The sequence below is a fragment of the Micromesistius poutassou genome, assembly GCF_964030765.1.
Source record: "Micromesistius poutassou genome assembly, chromosome: 4".
Lineage (NCBI taxonomy): Eukaryota > Metazoa > Chordata > Actinopteri > Gadiformes > Gadidae > Micromesistius > Micromesistius poutassou.
The window spans coordinates 16,933,688-16,956,917 of NC_140274.1; the positions used below are offsets into that span (position 1 = coordinate 16,933,688).

Consider the following 23,230-nt stretch of genomic DNA (forward strand, 5'->3'; position numbering starts at 1 on the left):
ATCATTGTGGACACACACACACACACACACACACACACACACACACACACACACACACACACACACACACACACACACACACACACACACACACACACACACACACACACACACACACACACACACACACTTTGTCCAGGGTGAACAGCAGGACCTCTTCTCCTCAACACAATAAAAAAGGTCAAGCCCCTCTTTCTGAAATGCGAACGCATCGCAGAGAGAAAAAAAACAGAACATGCCGTTCTTGACAGCCTCCACACCACCCCTCCATTCCCCAACAACATTTCATCTTGTTGTTGGTTGTGGCGTTGTGAAGCAGGAAGAAAGCAGAAAGCAGAAAGAGAGCGAGACAGCCGACTTCAGATGGTAGAGTCCCATCACAGGACGGGCTATACCAGGATAAGGACAGCCGAGGGAGACTTTATCTCCGAATAGATGAGCTTAATTAGGACAACAAACTGCCTGTCTGTACAGTCTGTTTACCCTCAAGATGTCTTGGGAATTCCTCAGGAAAACTGTTCATTCATGCCAGACTACGCGGCTTGGGAGATGTTTATCCAGAGAAAATGTAACTGGACATCCAAAGATGTCTTTGGAGATAATAATAAAAATAGTCGTCTGGTCCTTCCTGACCAAAACGTTTTGGGAGATATCAATAAAAAAAATTGAACATCATCTTTCCTGGCCGCAGTAGTGTTATACGTACCGTTATATAGTACACAGTCGTCATAAACGGCCGTCATAAACCTTGTGATATTCCTCAGTGTGTGTGGTGGCTTATTATGGACATTAATGTGTTCATCTGGGCGTGGGAGAGTCGATTTATCGGTTGAAAATGGAGGACGGGTTATGTAATTGGTGCTGCTGGTGAGCGGTAAAAAAAAAAAAAACACAGCAGCCCTGGTTTGTTGGCAGTTGGCTTACGGAATCTTTTCATTGTATTATTTACTGAAATACACTAAAAGGTGGGAGTTATGTGGAATAAATGCCAGTTACATAAAACATTGAGGTCAGGATAGCATAGTGATGGTTCGGGTGTTCCGACTCCCAGCAGAAAGGTTCAGGATTTAAACCCCATAGTTTGCAGTCTGTGTGGGTATCATTTAGCACGATGACCTAACCCCTATTTAAAAGACTAAATAGTTAATATACCAAAATACACCAAAGAGCAGAGCAGAGTAGAGAGAATATTTGCCTATTGTAATAGAAAAGACAGGGCTGGAATATTAATTGCTGCACATTGTGGCTATCGCTAGTTCCACTGGGGACGATCAAAGTAATGAAATCATTGACATTAGGTCTGCTAACATCCCATAATTCTCCACAGGGACAGATGACCAGACAGCAAGGGGTCCCATTGCATACCCGTGACGGCGGACCACTACAAAACATACATTGCACGTTCCTGTGACATGTACAGTCACCATGTTAATGTTGACAAACACTAACCTTTGCATTGGTGCAGAAAAGGATATGGAAAATAAATTCTGTTATTTACAAGTCCTGTGTGTTCAGGTTGTATCAGTAACTGCATGGTAAATATTGAATGGATGTGATTTGTTTGCCAACTGGATGTATTTAGTATTTTGTTTCTGTGTTGGCCTAGCAACTGACTAGGGATTGGTATTGAGTATTACTGGCATATGCACCATAGCAATAAAACAAGTTAATAACAGCAATATAAATGCCAAACATGCCTTATGAGAAAGAGCGAAAGCAACTCTTTATTCATTTGCAAGTAATGCTACGCAAAAGCTCAGTGTGAAATCTTTATAGTCAGAATGACTTGACAAGCACTGCTAATGAATGCCATAGTAATGTCACATGGTGTGAGGGGATAAGAGAAGAGAGAAACGGAGAGAGAAGAAGAAAAATAGGGAGAGAAAAGTGAACCCAGTTGCGACACATTTCTAGGCAGGAATGAAATTGCAAATATTAAAGACAGCTTGTGCTCTATCCCTTTGAGGAATGAAGACGCCGAGATAATAACTTGCACTATCGTGCGGGGGAAAAACCCGAACTCTCTCTCTCTCTCTCTCCCTCCCTCCTCCCGAAGAAGTGACAGGTTAACAGCTGATCACAGTGTGGGTTGAGAAGAACACACAACAACCGAATGACAGTTAGCGATCGCCGCGGTGTCAATTATCAGCACAGTTTGTCCCAACTCAGAGACCAGAGAACTCTGCAGTCTGTAGTGTGAAAACCCACCAGCCTCTTGATTGCATTTTAAGGGCTGAATTATACTTCTGCGTCAAAGAGTCTCGCCATACCTACACTGTGGGTCTCTATGTCATCTGCATGGTTACAGGTTACAGGTTTCTTGCCCCTCTCCAATAACCGACAGGATGATGGACAACCCGCCACATCTTGGCTGATAAGGTTTCCGCTTCAGTTAATCATGGCCTTTGCATGCATCTGCCTGACACATGGTCTCGTCATTCTAAACATCCCCAGACCAAAACACTGACTTTTGGCGCTCAGAATCCCTGACAATACATCAATACAAGCAGCGGCACAGAAACCCTCAGTGTGCCGTCGCCAGCTATCATAATTCAAAAAGTATGCTTCAACCTTTAAAAACCACCAGTACCCCATAACACAGCGTGTGTCTCCGGCTTCACGGGACAGCTTAGCTGTACCGTTGTACGGGTGAGTCACAGCTTCCCGTCGTCCCCTGGTTGCCACGGCAACCAGGAGAGGAGGCGCAAACTCAGCGCAAAGACAGACAGAGAGACACAGAGAGAGAGAGACAGAGACAGAGAGAGAGAGACAGAGAGAGAGAGAGAGAGAGAGAGAGATCAGGTAATTACCCTAAAACAGGAATTGTACCAAAGAAAACAATACAGACTACAACCTTCGAAACCCACTCTGTCTATTTCAAATGGGTTTCTAGAAATGATGAATCAAGGACACACCACAGCCACCCTCTGAAAAACAAGCACACAGCTTTAGAGTCAAACTCCCTCGGCACGAGGATACCGCATCGCACAACGCAGCAGACTGGCAACAAAACTAACCGACCACGCGATGAGAGAGAGGTGGTGAGAGAGTGAACGTCTGAGAGTCTGATGGAGAGCGATAGAGTAATGTAGCGTGCTATGGTGAGACGAAAGTAAAGCGGTTTCTCACCAGGTGAAGCATGTCATAGATGGAGTCTGAGGAGCGCTTGCTGTGTCTGCTCCTCTTCAGGGCGGACATGGCCACACACAGAGGGAGAGAGAGAGAGAGAGAGAGAGAGAGAGAGAGAGAGAGAGAGAGAGAGAGAGAGAGAGAGAGAGAGAGAGAGAGAGAGAGAGAGAGAGAGAGAGAGAGAGAGAGAGAGAGAGAGAGAGACTTCAGTACTGAAGCGAGTGAGCAACTCCTCCTCCTCCTCCTCCGCCTCCTGTCTAACGTGTCCCTCGGGTGGGACAGGAGGTGCAGCAAGCAGCCAGGATGAAGTACCAGTGCCGAGTGAAGCCGCCTGCTCCTCCTCTACCTCCTCCTCAGCACTTACAGCCTCGCTGCACCACCCGCCCCCTCCCGCTCCATCTCGCTCCCCTCTCACTCCTCTGTTAGTTGGCTGCCCATATCGTGCCCTTGCCCTCTCTATTCACACTCTCTCTTGCTCCATCTCTCTCCGTCCCTCCATCCCTCTTCATTCTCTCTCTCTCTCTCTCTCTCTCTCTCTCTCTCTCTCTCTCTCTCTCTCTCTCTCTCTCTCTCTCTCTCTCTCTCTCTCTCTCTCTCTCTCTCTCTCTCTCTCTCTCTCTCTCTCTCTCTCTCAAAATCTTGTGTAATACTCGGCAGCCCATGGTCTCTCTAATTCTTTTACCCCCCCCCTCTCTTCCTCACCCTCTCACTCTCTTTAAATATAGCTCTGCCTGTCCCCGGCACACCATCTATCCCCCCCTCTCTTTATATCACTCTCACGGTCCCTGGCTCAACCCCCACCCCCATATATTCACCCCTGTACGTCCCCCGCCCTCGGTTAATAAATGTCCACCCCCTCCCTCGTTTTAGAAATGAATCTTCCCTCTTCATAAAAAGGTTCTTTCCATCTCTTTCGGTTTCTCTGTCTCTGTCTGTGTTTATTTAAAGGATCCCCATTTGCTGAAGCCATGGCAATAAGATAATTTTCCTGGGGTCCACAGCTGTCATACTATACATACATAACACACTTCATGGGAAACTCACACATGAGTTTGAGGGAGTTCTGGTCAACTATTGCAGCATTGTAAAAGAGCCATGATAATCCATTATTATTATTATTATGTGGTGTAGGAGTGTGGGGCTGGGGGGGGGGGGGGGGGGGAGAGGGTTGGAGTGAGGAGGCGGGTGAGGGTGAGGAGGGGGGAGGGTGTGGGGGCGAGGAGAGATGAGGAGGGTGGACAGTGTCGGAGTGAGGAGGGAGGAGAGTGTGAGGGCGAGTTGGGATGAGGAGGGTGGCCAGTGTCGGAGTGAGGAGGGAGGAGAGTGTGAGGGCGAGTTGGGATGAGGAGGGTGGCCAGTGTCGGAGTGAGGAGGGAGGAGAGTGAGGAGAGTGTGGGAGTGAGGAGGGAGGAGAGTGAGGAGAGTGTGGGAGTGAGGAGGGAGGAGAGCGTGGAGAGTGTGGGGGCGAGGAGGGAGGAGAGGAGGGATGGGGAGGGTATAGAGTGCGGGAGTGAGCAGGGAAAAGAGTATGGGAGCGAGGAGGGAGGAGAAGAAGGAATAGAGTGTGGGGAGGAGAGGAGGGAGGAGGGAAGGGGTGAGGAGGGAGGAGAGTGTTGGGTGAAGGGTGAGAAGGGGAGGAGAGTGAGAGGAGAGTGAGGGGGTGAGTAGGGTGGAGAGTAAGGAGTGAGGAGAGAGGGGGAGGAAGGAGGAGAGTGAGAGGTGAGGTGGGATGGGAGGATATTGCGGGGGTGAGGTGGGGTGAGGAGAGAGGAAGGAAGGGGAAACAAGTGAGGAGAGGAGGGCCGTAGAAGGAGGAGCGTGGGGTGAGGAGGGAGGAGGATATGGAGTGGGGGCTGCAGCAGAGGAGTGGGCAGAGCCAGGAGCTCCTCCTCAAGGTTGTGGCGGAGCAGGAGAGGGTGGGCTAGCTGCAGCAGAATACAAATGCAGGTTTGCCAGGAGGAGAAGAGGAGAGATGTGGGCTGAAAACAGACAGCTGGCTCTCCATATCTGGGCCAGAACGCACATCCCCATCAGTCTGTTGTCTTGAAACAACCCCCCCACTACGAAAGCAGGAAAACACAGTCCCCCCCCACACAACTACACTACACCATGAACAACCCAACGGGAACACGTGAACGCCACAAAGGGAACATGACAATGTTGTTAAAGCAATGTTAATGCAAGAGGAGGAGGATGTAAAATCGCTAAAAATATAAGCCCTTTCCCATTAGCCACTTCAGACAGCAGATAAATATAGTCTTAGCGAGCTCAGAGGTGGGTGTAGGGATCCATAGGGACCACTGAACATAAACACCGGCCACACAGCGTTCAAATGCTTGTAGGAGGAGAAGAATGAGGAGGGAGGAGGAGGGGAATGAGGAGGAGAATGGCGAGAAGAAAGAGCTGGAGAAGAAGACTGAGGAGGAGGAGAAGAACAATGAGGTGGGGGGGGGGGAGAAGAATGAGAAGGAGAAGAATGAGGAGGAGGAAGAGGAGGAGGAGAGCATGAAGTGCATCTCTTTGATGACGGCCATTACATTTAGCTTCTTGCTCTGCCTTCTGCCATCAAGACGTTCCAAGAAAACCAGGGGTGTAGGCGGAATTCAAACAGCATTCAGTTGAATACAATTAAACAAAAAAGTAACACAACCAAAGCCAGCTCTGAACACCTCCAAGGATCCACGCCGAAGAAAGCTGAATAATCAAACCAGCATTAAAAACACTTGCCGTGCTAAATCCTGCTGATCAACGTTGGCTACATTAGAAAACTGATGGGGGCAAAAACAAAGTTAGTCCAACCTTTCAGATGGAAACACTTTCATCTGCTCTTTGATCAAGCACATCAATGGTTTCCAATGCAACACCGCTAAGAGAGCGGAGGACGAGGTAAATGCAATATGTAGATGGATGTTTGTGTGCTGTTTTAATATCATTCACACAGCGGAAAGTGCTCTCACAGACACAAATTATGTTGAGAATGTTGACAATAAGAAAGCGGTGGCGTGATTATATGGATTGCCTGACAATATCTGACTCACCAAATTATGACCCGGCAATTTTTTCAAAATCCAGACCAATCAAGCCCTCACTGTTTAATCACAGAAGTGCATGTGAAGTATGTCCCCAAGAGGGAGCAGATTCTCTCCATTATCTCTCCGTTGATCCCCATCAGCTAATAAAGAAGGTTGTCAGATGAGCCTGGCCAACCTAATCAAGTCATTAGAAAGCAGGCCTAATCAGAGATCCACCTCGGAGTGTTTCACATCGGAGCAAACCATTCGTCTTGTCTCCATATTAATCAGTTTGTTTGAAATGCACAGACTCTCTCACCCACTTGCACGCACGTGAATAAAGTAGGCCAGTGGAAGACGAGAAAAAACGTTATTGAAATAAGGAAATTAAAGCCATGAAAAACAAACCCCTCCACGGCAACGTGCTAATTGCTATTCATTCATTAAAGCGGTCGACAGATTTACTGTAGACAAGGTGCTAATGCATTTCAGCTTAAGTTGGCTTGCATAAATATCTACATACTCACTAAACAACCCTGCACAGAACACCTACTACAACAACAACGACGTCAGGTGTTGCTTTAGACGGAGGAAATCCACACAGCAGAATGTATAGAAGACACAAGGAGGACTTTTCCCAGATCCAGAATGGGCAAAGTAGTCTACTGTTTACGGATATAGCAAGATTAACCCTACCTGCTCATTAATGGTATATATCAAAATGTTAACCGGGTTCCAAATAAGCTATAAAGGAATTACCAAATCATACTTTGATTCAGACTAAACGGCCAATTTAATTTTTTTGTTTCTTTATTTAACATCCATTTAAAGTTACCTTTTGTATACGTTATTTTGTACATTTTATTATTACTCACATAACAGAAAACAAAACCATGTATGTGGAAACTGTCAAGAAAGCTCTTCTTCCGTTACTGAATGTCCGTTAAAATCCACTGTGCAACACACTTTGGATAAAACTAACTTCTGAAACGATAATATACTAAACCTAGAAAACCCAAGGTTCAGATAGCGTCCTCACCTTTCTGTATTGGTCCGTGTCGCTGTAGATGTGGAGGTCTTCGTCCAAGCTGTCTCCTGAGCTCTCCAGGTAGAGTCCCACCCCGTCGTCCAGGATCTTCTCTGTAGGAAGAACATAATGAGACACCTCCACCCACGTTGGAATTCCCACTTCCACCATTGTTCACCTTCCACCCATATTCCCCTCCAAATAAGTTTACCTCCACCCATTTTATTACATTACCGTTACTTTATGTAAATTATCCTATAGCTGCTCTGCACTCTCTCCAGTTGTTATAAACTGATTCTCTGAATAATCAGTTTATTCTGGTTACTCTGAAGTCTCTTCAGGTGTTTTCAACTGATTTCTATGGCTACTGGGCACTCTCTGCAGTTGTTTTGAACTAGGCAGTGCAGCACTCGTGTGTAGTTGGAGTACCTACTCCAATTGTGCTTGCATACTTTCATTGTTCTCTTGTTGTCGCCTCCCTTTGGATAAAAGAATCTGCTCAATGTAAACGTTGGGATGACCCCTGACCTTGGCTCTGGGAGAAGATGTCGGTGTAGAGGTCATCCTCTGCGTCTGAGCGACGGGGGGGGAGGTAGCAGAGCAGCCGGCGGTCGGTGGCGGGCAGCGTGTTCACCGTCAGACTCAGGGACGCCTGCGTGAACGCCGCCTTCATGTCCGAGAAGTTGAGGCTGTGGGAGTCCTTCCCATTCAACTGCAGGATCTCGTCTCCAGCGTTCAGACCTGTGTGGAGAAGGGTCTGTTGATCCTAATGCATTGAGCAACGCCGGCGAGGTGAGTCACAGTGGAGGAATGGATTAAGTGTAGTATGTGTGGGGGACTGTTACAGCTTGACTCATAGGACAGGCACATCCAATCTTTAAAGCGAAACGGTAGCCTATTCACGTGGGGTCTGTCTATTATTTAACTACCATATGTTGTATCTGAAATGATTAGGGGTTTTAGCAGAAGAACGGCATTTTAAGTACCATATTAATTATGGGTTTTTCAGGTCCATAAAATACCCTACCCGGCAGGGACTTTTTTTTTAAATATAATTTAAATAGAAAAATGAAGAAGAAACTTCATATCTAACATGAACATTGGCTCTTCTCATTCTTTTCTTAAAGTCTGGAAGTACTTTGTTTGCATTGGGATTTGGCTTATAAAATAATATAATAATAATAATTTTTAATCAGTGAAATTTGTTGAACGAGGATATTACGATTTTTTAAAGTGAATCCATAATCGAACTCTGTCTTTCATCACCAAGATTATAATCCTAATTTGCAATATCACCATCAGGTGGTGTCAAGTTATAATGTTCAATCAGTCCTAAATGTCTGGTGTACAGGATTTGTCCGCCTCTCTTCTCTACACCGGTCCCCATGTCAGGATGGACAGGCCGACCGGTCATGAAGAGGTCACGGTGAAGCAGTGATACGGTGAGGTGAGGATGACAAAGATGAAGTTAATGAACCTTTAGCGAAGGCGAGACCCCCGGCCTTCACGTCGGTGATGTAAAGCTGCTGGACCCCGTCCTCCTCCACCACAGAGATGGAGAAACCTGGGGGGGAGATGGGAAAGAGAGAAAGAGAAACTTTATTATTGTCATTATTATTCATGCATGTATTGTAAAAAAAAAAATTAAATACACATGCAAGAAGTAATGCATATTTTATTCATGTCCTGATAATGAAGCCCATGTATTTGAAAGAGAAAGCGAGAGACAGACAGAGAGAGAGGGACACGGAGGGAGAGCAAGAAACACACAGACTGACAGATAGACAGACAGGGAGTGACATGGAGAGAGAGAGAGAGAGAGAGAGAGAGCGAGAGAGAGAGAGAGAGAGCGAGAGAGAGCGCGAGAGAGAGAGAGAGAGAGAGAGAGAGAGAGAGAGAGAGAGAGAGAGAGAGGAGAAAGTTAGAGAAATAGAGATAGAACAAGTGTGAGAGGAAGAGACAGAACACACACAGAGAAAGAAGGAACAGACAGATGGAGAAAAAAATAACGGAAGCAGAGAGCACACACAGAGAGGGAGGAAGAGAGCAAGAAGGATAGAGCAGAGAAAGGGACAGGGAGACGGTGTGAGAGCGAGGCGGAGCCATGATGAACATGAGTTATATCAAACTAATCACATCATAGCACAAAAATACTTAGGACAATGAGCCCAGGATAACACAGTTCACAGGTCACGCCTTAGCGCTGAAACAAAATGATAATCAATACATAATCAATACATAAGCAAAACACCCCAGGCCTCATCACAACAGCAGGCCTTACCATAGCCAATCATGCAGGACTCATCGCGATCGAAGCGGATGACCTTGGTTATCTTGGAGCAGATCTCGATTTCCTTGTAAAGCTGTGAAGGAAGGCACCAAAATAAAATTGTTATATATAAATGCTCTTCCACTGCAGAGTGGTGGGAAGTTAGTGGGCAGGTTTCCGACGGCAGTGAGATTAATCTATTTCTCTCTCTAACAGCTGAACCTACAGAACGGGCACGCGCTCCAAGCAGGGTAGAGAGCCTAATGTGTCTGAGGTAATGAGGGAGAATAATCCACAAGACATGACAAGTGTATTAGTTTCCAACAACACCCGGCACTGCTATATGGAGCGTTAGTGGGTTGAGCCAAACAGCCACCCAGACTCAGACAGACAGACAGACAGACATACGGACAGAAGGACAGCCCTTGAATGTTATCCAGGTTCAATAGGGGATGAAATGCATGTTCAAATACATAGATACGTGTCTATGTACTGTATGTTTAAATGAGCAGGGATGTGTCCATGCATGTTTAAGAGTTTGAGAGAGTAAGAGGGAGCATGAGAGAGTGAGAGTAAGAGAGATCTCAAATGAGTCTTACCAGATCACATACATCCTCCTCTGGTTTGGGGATGTAGAATTGCACTTGGTTTTCAATGAGGAACTTAAGTCTTAAGTAGTGTTTGGTGGAGTCCAACTGGTGAGCCTAGGGACATCAAGACAACCGATTAAAACATTTAAGAGTGTCTCTGGATATCAACACATCTCAACCTTTACACATCGCAAACATCTTTGTGTTCTGTTGGGGCGTTTTGTTGGCCACCAAGAAGATGTCTATGCTGCACTTAAGAAAGGCTGTCGCACTACGAGAAACCGCTAACAAAGCGTTGTTAAGGTCAGGGAGATTTATGGTCATATTCCGACCTGTTTTCAAAAGTACAGTCTTTACAGCCTTTTTTTTTGTTTTACAGTGACGGTTTTAAGAGCTGCTGACGGTTGGGACGAGAGAGAGGGGATGCCTGCCCAAACACGATGTCGCGCTCTGTCAGGCCATCTGCTCGGCGTATTAAAAGCCTTTAAATCACAGTTACAGTCTGCAGCCCTCTGACCCCAGCCCAACACCCTGAGGTGGGTGTGGAGAAGACTCCACCTGGACTCAACAAATGAAGAGTGAAATGAAAACAAAGAGTACAAATGTGTCTTTGAATGCTCATTCCCATTTTGGTTTCCACATTAGAACATGCCAGCTTCAAGAAGTGGAGTTATGAAGTTTGAGAGTGTTGAAGTTAGTTACATTTGGTGGACACTTTCTTCCAGAGTACTTAGCAATATGACGAGCGCATACATACAGTTCCCCAGTGTAATTTGCATATCAACACAAACACACAACCACATACACACACGCAATATATTAAAAGCCGTGGGCGTCTTGAAAAGCACCATATAAATGCAAATTATTATTATTGTTTAAGACAATAGCCAGGCTTCCATATTGAAAATGGGCTTTAGAGGGAGGTACTGGGAGATCCTTTATTATTCATTCATAACAACGAGCCGCGGTACCTTGCAGATGGCTTCCAGGGCGCAGAGGGCAGACTCCCCCGGCTGGATGGTGGTGAGGACTGGCTGGTCGTTGGGCAGACACACCCAGGAGGGGGTGAGGTGGTCAGGGACCCAGATTTCCCCATCGGTGCTGGGTCGCGGGAGGCTCCTCACACCACCCTCCTCACTTCTCTGTTGAGCAGAACCAAAGATATTCTACAAAACAATCCCACTACTCAGGTCGACTCAACACTTGACACTCAGACACAATATTTGATCAGTACATGTTTAGAAATACTCCACTGCAATGAGAAGTCGTATACTCCCGCTAGTTGGATTAAATAGGCAGGATATGTTCCCCGTTTGTAGGATACTAATAGTTTCTTTCGATCACATCCCCCAGGTCTCGTCGATTATTAGTTTGATAAAACCAAAAAACAAACGTACTTAGTAATGTGCAACGCACTACAAAAAAACCTTCCAGAAAAGTGTCAACAACAGTTGCCTCCCCACTGGGTCTCACACAGGAAGGATCTCTGGGTCTTTAACGGGGCTGGGCAGGCACCAGCGGATAAAGCTGGGATGGTTCCAGCTCTGAGAGGGGAGCAGGTGACCTATTGCCACACCCAGCTGCCTGCTTGCCTGCCTGCCTGCCTGCCTGCCTACAGGGCTACTGGCTGGTGGCAGACACCCAGGCCTGTTGCCCGACACCACCCCCTTACCGTGGATTCCTTGGCAGGATCCGAGTACACGCCGTCCCCAGGCTTCCTCACCACCTCCTGGCCGTCGGCAAAAACCTGAAGAGCAGGAGAGAGAACGCGTTAAAAGAGAGACGATGAAACCGTCAACGAGACATTCTTACATATTACACTCCGTCGCTTAGCAGACGCCTTCCCTCTAGAGACTTACAAATGAGTCTATGAACAATCAAGGCATGTGATCAAAGTTGGAGAAGCTGCAAAAAGATGTATTTTACTGCACAACGTAAAAGTAAAATAAATAAATAAAATGTCTACATAGTATTCATACATGAGCAGGATGCCCATACCCACTCATTATTACCGTTACCGAATCAAGAAGAAAAACCTAACCACAGTTATATTCTTTGGCTTTAGATGAGTAGTGTATGTGAAAACCTTATTTTTTACCCAAGCTAAACACACATTCACACCACGACCCCATCAGCCCTGCAGGGGGAGACAAAGAGCCCAGGAGTTGTGAAAGGACTTTAAATAGCTCTTCTGACCTGTGACCACTCAAGTGCTGTACAATTAGTGCCTCACATTCATACATCAATTACTAAACCCATTCATGCACCGTGGACAGTGTAAAGTATGCAAGGGAACAGCCAGCTCGTCCGGAGCAGTGAGAGTTAGGGGTCTTGCTCAGTGACAGCTAAACCCTGAGCTAGGAGAAGCCAGGAATCAAACCAGCATCCTTCCGGTTGACTGACAACTAGCACTGTCTCCTGAGTTACAAAGTAGCTCGAACGAGCATGGCCGTCTACCCAGATCAGCTGAGCTAAATCCTGGGCCTACTGGCAGACCTATGGCCTACGAGGTTGGCCATACATCCGGTTCAAATAGATGCCTACCTACAGAATAGGTAGGCACTCATTTGCCTCCATCTGTATGCCCAGATTCCACCTGTATTTCAGAAACAGGGGAGAGGTGTGCTCTACTAGGTGGGAGCTGACCTGGTCGATGCTGGGGTGGGCCTTAGTCTTCTTCTTGGAGGTGGTGTCCAGACCCCACAGAGAGGAGAAGCGACTCTTACGTTTGCTGGTGGAGCGTGACGCAGCCTGGGCCCGCCTCCGCACACCACACTCACTACGGGCCGCCACCTGGGGAGAACAGTGAGGAGAAAGCTCAGTCAATCTGGCAAACTTAATTTATATGGGCCTTCGCATGAAAAACTGCAATACACAGTGCTGAACAAGAGAAACGACAGAGGGAATAACATTTGTTTGAAAAAGCAAAAAAAAAAAAAGATTATATTTGAGGTTATTTAAACACAGAAGGGTTGCACACTGCTGATATGCTAGAGGAACGCTGAACTAAAAATGTGTTATTTGATTGTGTGATAGATTGTGAAGGCCCCAGTTTGTCTCCATCCAGAACATTGTTTGAAAGAGTTTGAAAGTCAAGCTTTTGAACACATTTGACAGAAATAAGATGTTGACTGTGAATAGTGAAGATATTGAATAGTCTACTTATTGAAGGTCTTCATTGGGGCTCTCTTTGTATCAAACTTCAGTCAATATAAACTAAATTAAAAGGAGGACCAAAAACAAATTTTCAGTCAGTGAACCAAAATAAAACAAAAATTAACTCATATTGCTCAATTTCATCAAACATTTTCTATAATAAGAATTAGCAGCGTCTGATTTTGAATAAGCCAACATCTTGCATGAAGAGGATACTGAGGGAAAGGAGAAGACTGAGAGTATACACGGCGACAGAGAGGGACGGCTCTGATGTACTCTCCCTCCTCTTTTGCAGAGTGTTCTACCCTGCCATCTTGGCGCTCATTCCTCCAATGAGGGAGCAGAGTTCAGCGTGCTGCGCGGCACTGTGTAGGTGTCGAGAGGAGAAGAAGCAAAGTGTTCAGCCCACACCGCGATGCGAACAAGAAATATAAATCAAACAAGCCCTTCTCCTTGTCCAGAACCGCCCACGCTAGCCATGTTCAGCCACTTTAATCTCCAAACATCGACACACACCTCAGCGCTATCGAGGGAGCTAACCACACAAAGCTAACAATGCAACACTGCACAGGGGGGCGACGACCACTTTGGGGCCAAGCTGTAAGATAGGGTGGAAAATACTTATTTCATTTGCTTTCTGGCTTGTGACATCGCTCACCCAGCTGGGAGAGACCTTGGAGTTGTTGCAAGATGTTGGAAACAAGACGCAAGCATTCAGCGCAGTGTGTGAGTCAGAACTGAACGAAACACTGGAGCTGCAGTTGGAACGAGTCGAGCTCTACCACAAACCGTTTGGGTTCGGCAAGTGCAACAGTGAAGAAATAAATCAATCTCTGACCTTAAACTAGATAACATCAATCAACTCTATTCAAGACGAAAACATTGCAAAAGGAATCATAATGCATGCCAATCCCACACTGTTGACCAATACAATTTTTTTTTAAATATTTGTATTGTATTACTTATCTTTTATTTATCTATTTTAAATCTTGTATCATATCTTTTATTTTATTCTTCACCAGTTTTATTTTGACCTTTTAATGCCAGTAATCACAGAATTTCACATTAATTAATAAACTAACTTTAGCCTCAGCCTGGCACGATCACAAGATCACAAGACTGTGGAGAGAGCTTCCATAATGACAACTGCTCTAATGACAAAGAAACTTCAAGTGGAACTAAAAACCAAATAGGAAGTCAAGGTCAATGTGTGTGTCCAATCTTTACTGTGCTACGCACCATTAAATACATTTTCAACAAATGAACACTTACCTTCACTTACCTTTACCTTTCATCCATAGCAGGACCCCACATTACTAAACTACTAAATACAATTCAACCAGCACATAGCAAGACAGCAGCGAGGGAGAACCAGTGACAGGAAGAGAGAGACAGGGTGGTAGACGGTACTCACCAGCACGTGGAAGGAGGACACGGAGAAGATGCCCAGGCGCCCCATGGCCAGCTTGGTGGGCCGGGAGGCGAAGGCCAGCAGCCTCTTGGGGTTGGGCAGCTCCCCTCCCTGCAGACTGGACAGGTAGCAGCGGTAGCGGAACAGGTCCATGTGGAACTGCTCCAGGTTCTGCTCCCACAGGAAGATCTGCCAGGGGGGAAGGAGTGAAAAGAGAGGAGGCCATCACTCTTCCAGGAGACAGACGGCAGGCAAGGACGTAGGAAGTAATGTTAGCAACTTTAAGCTCCTCCATTCTGACAGAAGAAGATCAAACGATAAACAATGTGAGCGCAAGCTGATATTGATAGGCCAAAGCACAAAACACATGGAGGGCGAAAGTCGGTTGGTATTTGTAGCGCGACCAAAAAAAAAGAAAAGAAAATAGAAAAGAAATAGAATCATGTTTAAAAAGTTCAAAGAGAAGGTGGTCCACCTTCTTTCCTTCTCCAAATGGCCCAATTAAGTTGGTGACCTTCAGGGTAAGATGGAGGCTTCCCTTCTGCAACACCCAGTGTTGCAGTGCAGAGTCCACTACACAGCCAGCCAGGGCTGTCCGTGTTGTCTAATGGACGGGGCGAGAGCTAAATTATTCCATTACCACCCTTCTCGTCACGGCCCTGTGTCAGTGTTTTGGAGGAGGTCCCTGAGAGTGGGACCGGGGACCGGGGTGGGCTGGAAGGTGCTGCGTTGCTGTGAAGGAGCCCAGAGAAGCGTGCATTCCTCTGGCAGCCGGGGGCCTGGTGTGCGGCTGGAGGGGGACTGTGGGACCAGGCCCATTCAGGCAGGCACAATGAGGAACTTGACACTGCCAGGAGACCGGCCGCTACAAGCAGGCGCTACCTAACCTGGCGGGACAAAGGCCGGTTGAACCCTGCTTTTCTGTAAACAGACCCATTCAGGCCAATTGGGGATTTTTTGGCTATGAATTGGAAGTTTGGCACGCAACTCGGTGGACTGTTTTGACAGCCGAGGGCGGCACAAAACCTGACGAACCGGCCGTGCCAAACTCACGGCCATCTTTAGTGGATTTCACTGGCTGTCGGATTGGTAAACTTTAAAGTGGCTCTTGTTTTAAGAGCCATCGCCTTTTGTGCTCTGTGCTGCTGAAAAACAAATCTCAAAATCATCATCTTCTAAATGGCTGAGATCCGTCTGTCGCTTTAACACTTAGAACCATAAAGACCCTGGTGTTCCTATGTGCTTAACCCTGCGCGATCTCTAGCGCTATACAATGCTCCCTTTGTTTGTAGAATGTGTTTAGGGGCAGTTTAGTCTGGTGGCTAGGGTGTTTGTGCACTCTCAGCCTAAATGTTCTTGGTTTGAACACCATGTTTGCAGCCTACCTGTAGGCATCCTTTAGCAAAATGTCTTACCCCTGCCTGCCACTGAAAGCAGGTCAAAACGTGACAGGTCATATAAACATGTTGACAGGGATTGTGTATAATTGTACGTTTTACAATTACACACTTGCTTATATGTATACATCTCCGTTTGCAATCTTGTCACCACTGAAGATGATGTTCTCCCTAAATGAGTCTCTGAGACCTAAATAAAGAATACATTGGGAAAAATAAAGTATAACAAAATATTAAAGTTTGCTGAATTACTAAATAGTGAAAAGTAAACGGTGTATCCACTTCACCGAGACCGCAAACGTCGGATGCATTTGGGAAACAGTGTTGGGGGCGGACGGAGGAAGAGGTCTGGGCCCAAACTCCCACCTGCTCCAGGATGGTCTTTCTTTTCTTGGTGTCGCTGACGGCCGACAGCTGCATGTCACCCATCTTCTTCATCTTCTCGTCCATGTCCATCTTCTGCTCCAGCTTCTTGGTCTCGGCGCGCAGCAGACGCACCGTGTCCTCGCGGTGGTGTTGCCGGGCAACGGCGGCGGCGCAGGCCGAGTGGATCGCCGTGATCCAGTTCTCCAGCTCCGTCTGGCTGGACGTCTGGAGAGTTTGAAGAGCATATATGGTTTAGAAAGGACATGCAAAGAAGCAGAAGAAAACACAATTCAGAGAAACGCTAGCTATATACACAAAGAGTAGGTTCAACGGCGGTGTTGGTGGAGGGTCTGGGAGTGATGGAGGTCAGGCCAGGACGAGAAAAGTGGGAACAGCCGGTTAAAAGGTTTGCCATGCAGAAACGGCAGCTTTTCCATTTCATTAGACTTCCGTGTGGTCAATTATTCAGTTGCTTGGGCATAAATAGACTCAACCTTTTTGAAAGTTATAGAGACATACAAATGAACCAACTCAAATACATGTTTGGACGGAACAATGTTACTTTCACGAGCAGCTATTTCACAGATGTTAAATATAACGTTAACATAAGGAGCGTACTAATGGTAATATCAACTGCGAACAGCAGAATTTATATCCTCTATATACAGAATGAGTCTTATTAATAAAATGTAAACTCAGAATGCAAATATAACAACCTAACCTCTAAAATAAAGGTCAAAGTCAAAAATAGGAGGAGTTGTTTTCAGATTTTCATATGTTGTATTTCAGCACCTAAGCAAATCCCTTGTGTATGCAAAAGGTTATTTGGAAATACAACTCAGATTCTCCAGGGTTAGGTCCCGGAGAAGGGTTCTTTAAGGACATTGACTAACTTCCCAGTTCCCACACGCCTGTACCTGGAAGAGGAAGGCGTCTCCCAGGGAGTTACTGAGGCAGAAGACAAAGTCCTTCTTGGGGTGCTCGGGGACCGCCTGCACAATGCTGTTCTCCGCCCAGATGGCGTGCTTGGGGGCACTGTTGTGGTCGATTCCCGAGCGACCGTCGGTCTCGTAGAAGAACAGAGTGCATCCTGGGAAAATAAAACAAAATCAATGAGGAACAGGATTTGAGATATATATATATATATATATATATATATATATATATATATATATATATAAAAATGCCTGTTTTCATTTAAATGACTAAATTCTGCTCTCCAGTGGCTGGACTAAAGAACTGCAGCTCCACTGCAGACCCACTGAGCTCTAAGCATGTATGTTAATGTTAATAATGTATGGTTCGGGTGGTCCTGTTATTATGGTAATGTTATAGAATGTTATGTTATGGTTAAGTTATGAAGGTAATGTTATTATGGTGATATTATTATAGCCCGTTGTCATGGTAATGTTATGGAAGCGTTATGATTTTAAAGTAGGTGACAAGACCTTTGAGGCAGACCCAGTAGCTCTTCCACTTGTAATAAGGTTAGTGTTACAAAGTGTTACCACGGTCATGTTATCAGGTCAGAGCATGGTCATGTCCACACCTTTGAGGCAGACCCAGTAGCTCTTCCACTTGCGCCGGGTGGCCGACTCCACCTTCTTGTTCTTCTTGTGCACCAGGAAGTTCTTGACGGCGAGGCGCCCGGCCTTGCGCACGGTGCCCTGCGCGACCGTGAGCAGCGGGTCCGACTGGTAGGTGGAGCTCGCCACGCTGTGCTCGTCGCCGCTGAGCGCCGAGCCCGCCTCCTCCTCCGTCTGGCACGAGCTCATCTCCAGCTCCTGCCGGAAGTTCTCGTACACGCCCTGTTGTGCGCCGCCGCCGCCGCCACACCCGCCCCCGCCGGACCCGCCCCCACCCGACCCGGACCCGCCCCCTCCGGCGCTGCTGCTGCCGCTGTCGCTGCCGGCGAAGGCGCTGCGGCCGCCAGCCGAGCCCAGCGAGAAGGAGGCCGACATGGTCTTGTAGCGCCGCGACTGGTGCTCCGTCTCCGCCGCCGTCACCGCGTCGATGCCGCTGTCGTCGTACTCGCTGCCGTCGCCCGCCGTCACGTCCTACCGGCCACGGGAAGGGACAAAGGGACACAGACAAAAAAACCACGAGACAGGTGAGATCAAACTCGTGCAAAGATAAGGTCCCTCCCTCTTTTGTAGCTAGTTCAGATTTTTGATTGTTCTCAGCCTCACCTCACCTCGTTTGGGTAAAAGCGGTGAAAGGACTCCACGTACATGTAAACAACACAAAACAGCTAGAGTCTAGAGTTCCCTCAAGCAGAACTTTCCCCTCCCGAAAGAGGGGAACCGGCCCAGCCTCTGAGGACATGCAGCACAGCACCGGGCCAGGCAGGCAGACATGCTCTAAACCCCGTGGTGGCTACAGTAGCGCAGACGCAGCAGAAGCAGCCCCAGAGGCCCGTGTAATCCGGAGACGCTGGCTGGGACTCTGAATTTAAAAGGCCAGGTTCTGCTGCCGCTTCGGAGAGAGAGCTCCGCGGGGTCGGCGCTGGACTCCACAACACACCCAGGGGCTCCCAGGGACATGAAGGGGAGTCTTCATCAAACCCGCTATCGCCGCCCGAGTCATGTGACAAAATTATGCGCTCCAGAAGTCCATTCATGTGTACGGAGGGAGCGCCGACAACAACGTTTCTCCCCCTTTTCTTTTTAACTGTCTCACTCTTCTCCAGGCCTCCACTCCTCATTACCATGACAAAAGGTTGAGGCATTTCAAACAGGGGAGTGACTTTAAAACCACCCCCCGTCTCTACTCCCCTGTCCCCGCACTACCTCCTCCCTCCCCCTGTCCTCTCTCCCCTAGCCCCTTTTTCCAGTATCCCCTCCGTCTCTGCACTCTCCTCCCCCACCACTCCTCCTCCTCTCTCCCCTACCCCCTGCCCTCTCTCCACTCCAACACACACACACCCCCCCTCCCCCCCGGCAGCAGCCACCATGTTTCCCCTCCTCTCCATAATCTGTTTATGGAGGTTATTATCTCGCCTGTGAATGCAGCAGCTGAGAAACAGAGCAGAGCAGTGACAATACAACAGGGGAGCGACAGGAGACAGGACGGAGGAAAGAGCTGTCTTCAGAGATAGTGGTGTGTTCAAGAGCAAGACTGGATGCACTGGGATGCTTTCTGCATTCGGGACCAACTGTCGTATCTCTTAATAATAGGCCAATAGGAATCAGCACTCCGTCAGAAGACCAATGGGAAGCAGACTTCTGCATTCAAGGTCTGACAATAATAATCAAAATTTCAATTAAGTGCCCTTCTCAGACCGAAGGACAATGTACATGTGGCATCACAGAGTAAAAGATACACACAATAAACATCCCATATACAATAATAAGGGGGACGTGAAGGTCAACAATAATATCCTTTCAATATCCTGCTCACCTGAAGAGATTCTACATACATAATCATGATGAACCTAATGCTTTGTGAACCGGTCACACTTCCTACCAGTAATAAAAAATGCAGAACTCCCTGTGAGTTTATTATTCCTATATGCATGCTACAATCTGTCCTGTTGTTTTTTGAACTAGCCCTGTTTTGTAGCTACTCGTTCTCAAATTCACTCGCAAGTCTCTTTGGAAAAAAAGTGTCTGCTTAATGACACATTCATTAAAATGTATCACTGATATAACCCTACCTGATACCTATAAAAGGGTGTATCATAAATATATATAGCATTTCTATCTAATTTATTTTCTCAGAGCATTAATTGCCCACAGTGAGGCTCCTCCCTCTCCTGCTCCAGCCGAAACGCGCCCCGCCACTCGCCCCTCGATGCGTCTCAGGTGTGTCCCTCACCTGGATGGTCTGAGCCCTCCTGCCGTGCATGGAGTCGTTCCTGGTGGTCTGGTGGGACCGCAGCCCCTCGGACAGGCAGTGGGACCGTCGGCACGGTAACGTGTACGCTCCGTACCCACTCCCCCCCTCCTCCTCGGGTGTAGAAACCATCTTGTCTTCTCCGCCGCCACCGCCGCCACCGTCCCGTGCGGCATAGCGCCCGCGTGACGCACGCCGTCTCCCGCCGGCGCCAATATTCTTGGGGCTGTACAGCTGGTCCAGCGAGTTAGCTCTCCCGCCGCCGCCGCCGCCGTCGTCGCCTAGAGGGCTGCTCTGCGATTGGTCGTCGCAGTCGGTGTAGTCCTCCCTCTGGTTGGCCGCGTCGATGATCTCCTCGGTGCTGGTCAGGTGGTCCTGGCTGATGTCGGACAGCGACAGCTCCAGGCTGTCCTCGCGCCACATGTCCGCTGACTTGGACCTCTTCTTCTCTCTCCTGCCGAGCGTGTCACCGCCCGCTGCGACGGCGGCGGCGGCGGAGGAGCCGTCGCTGGTCTTCTGGAGATAGGTGCCCTCCCGTCCCCCTCGTCGGGTCGGGGAGCCCCGGGCGGCGAGGCCCTGCGGCGAGGGAGAGCGCGTGCCGACCAGACGCACCGAGGGGTTGACCAGGTCGTTGTGGAAGGAGACGGGCCGCAGGTTCATGGCCACGCGGTCCACCCATATGGGGCTGCCGAAGTGGGGCAGCACGTGCGTCTCGTTGAAGGGCTCCAGGCCGTTGTCGGCCAGGGACTGGGGGATGCTGGGCGTGCTGCTGGAGCGCGTGCTGGTCTCCGAGTTCCGGTGCTCGATCTTCCCCGACAGTGCGTGGCGCGAGCGCCGGGACTGCTTGTTGGAGACGCGCAGGGAGCGGGACATGTGCTTGCGGGACAAGGGGCCGCGCTCGGTCCCGTAAAGGGCATAGTCCCCGTTCTGGCTCTCCACGTTGCCCATGATTCAAAGTCTTTGATGGAAAGAAAAGGGAGAGGGTTAACCACAACTTTTTTTGTTTTTGTATATAAAAGATATTTCATCCTACATACACTTTTTTTTTAATCACTCCACTTTTTTCATGCATACATATAAAATACATATTTATATATACACAAGCTATAATCATTTTATACTTCAATATTATATTGCCTTACAGTATTTTCCACTCATTTTATTTATACACCCCATTATCATTATTATTTCTCCATCTTGGAGAAAGGCGCTTTCGACAGTTTTCCCCGGGGGTATATCCTAAGGCACTCTGACTAAATCTTAATCAGCATTCAGTCAGCATTCAACAGAAAATCCCTTCAAAAGATTGAAAGCACTCTGTACACTGTTTACCCGTTTGATGTCACTGATGTTTGAGGCATTTTGAATGTGACTGGATCTTCAAGCAGTTGGTTCTCTGGGCAGCCCTACGGACTCTAGGAAAAGAGAAAGAAGGAGAGAAGGATGAAGTTAAGGTTTAACAGCAGTTACAAGTCACACTGAACACAATATTATGCAGGAGTCATGTTTTCCACCGGGTTACATAATTCAAATCAATCACACACCATTACGGACAGTCAACCACAGCTGGTCGATTGGGTACATCCTGTCAACTAGAACAATAGCATGGGCTGAGATGAGATGAGTATGACATTCATATTGCTAGTTTGGCTCATACAGACAAAAATAAGCCCATCAACTGAGGGCAGATAAGGCAGTATACAATAATAAATGTATGACCCAGGATCATTGCCACCAACGTGCCAGAAGAGATGAGTAGGAAAGTCCCCGTGGCTCTCCTGAACGACTCTGCCTACTCTAACCAAACGCTTTGCCGCCATCTCTGCATCACATGACAGTCCCTACTCCCCTCAACAGAGAGGCAAGGAGAGGCGATGTACCACACCCCCCTCTCAATATTCAGCGGGAACAGGGGGAGGAAGCGAGGGGAGGGCGGGAGGGAACCGGAGAGGACTGTGTGACAGAAACTACAGTGACAGAGAACTTGAAGCATGAGTGAGCACCAGCTATGCAGAGCAGAGGAAAACAACACAGGGTCCCATGCATGGGACGGCTGCTGTTGTTGTCAGCCAGGGAAAGACAGACAGAGACCCCTGGACTAGCCCTGGGGCCCCGGAAACCAGGGGCCAACACAAGGGTTGATTGATGCCCTCAGGACAACAGAGACACACAATTATTAGTTATTAGTTATTAGTTATCACGGTCCAATTGACTTGGATTGCATGCATGGCTGTCTTCCAACTGTCATAGTGAGTGAGTGAGTTATTCCCAGTGGGGGCTCCCAGGGGCCCTAGGGCTTGGGGTTGATCTGTTGCATAATCAGTTAATGTACATGCTGTTCCCAGGATTCTTCTCTTGCATTTGTGGTTCAACATTGCAGAATTTGCAGTTAATCTTCCCCATGAAACATTATGGAACATGCCGAAAAAATGGATGGTGGATTAGATTAGGATGGCTAGGATGGCTACATTTAGGAATTCAGTTAGCAATGGTTTAGGTAAGAGATGGTGAAGCTTAGCTGTTGTGTGGTTAAGTTTGGGTATTAGGTTATAGACTCTTAAGTTAGGGTATAGGGTTTGAGATGGTTAAGAAAGTATTGGGTATGATGTGGTTGAGGTCTGGATAAAGATCCGGTGGGAAAGCAATGCCTCAGGTGAATAAGTTCCAATAATAAGGGGGTACTCCCTGGAGTGGCCCCCCCTGGGGTGCGGAGTGGGGAAAATGTCTAACATATGGGCCGGTAAGGCCTGGATGTACCTACCCTAGGGCCGGCGGAGCCTGGAGGTGCTGGTAAGTGGGCTAGAGGTTGGGGTTGGTTTACGACCGGAAGATTCAGCCCACAGCTGTGTTGTTGTAGACATCCCTATGGGTCAACTGCCCTGGGGGGGGGGGTGTGTGTGTGTGTGTGTGTGTGTGTGTGTGTGTGTGTGTGTGTGTGTGTGTGTGTGTGTGTGTGTGTGTGTGTGTGTGTGTGTGTGTGTGTGTGTCAGAGAGATGCGTGGGACCCGGCCCGCTGTTGCGTGTGCTGCAGCGTACTGCG

The 23,230-nt window shown here is 47.8% G+C and overlaps 1 protein-coding gene across 1 annotated transcript in view; it reads right to left on the reverse strand.

Moving 5' to 3' along the window:
• LOC311342310 (rho guanine nucleotide exchange factor TIAM1-like) overlaps positions 1-23,230 on the reverse strand; it is a gene marked incomplete at its 3' end in the record, with an annotated part of 53,737 nt that overhangs the window by 7,487 nt on the left and 23,020 nt on the right. Inside the window, exons 2-15 of the mRNA XM_084467151.1 lie at positions 21,523-21,605; positions 20,173-21,148; positions 17,906-18,413; positions 17,274-17,446; positions 16,357-16,581; positions 14,597-14,782; positions 12,673-12,819; positions 11,699-11,773; positions 10,998-11,168; positions 10,036-10,140; positions 9,449-9,530; positions 8,645-8,731; positions 7,696-7,908; positions 7,180-7,280 (exon numbers count right to left, since the gene is read on the reverse strand). Coding sequence (XP_084323277.1) covers positions 7,180-7,280; positions 7,696-7,908; positions 8,645-8,731; positions 9,449-9,530; positions 10,036-10,140; positions 10,998-11,168; positions 11,699-11,773; positions 12,673-12,819; positions 14,597-14,782; positions 16,357-16,581; positions 17,274-17,446; positions 17,906-18,413; positions 20,173-21,138 — 3,039 coding nt within the window. The 5' untranslated portion in view covers positions 21,139-21,148; positions 21,523-21,605. The remainder of the gene's footprint in view (positions 1-7,179; positions 7,281-7,695; positions 7,909-8,644; positions 8,732-9,448; positions 9,531-10,035; positions 10,141-10,997; positions 11,169-11,698; positions 11,774-12,672; positions 12,820-14,596; positions 14,783-16,356; positions 16,582-17,273; positions 17,447-17,905; positions 18,414-20,172; positions 21,149-21,522; positions 21,606-23,230) is intronic.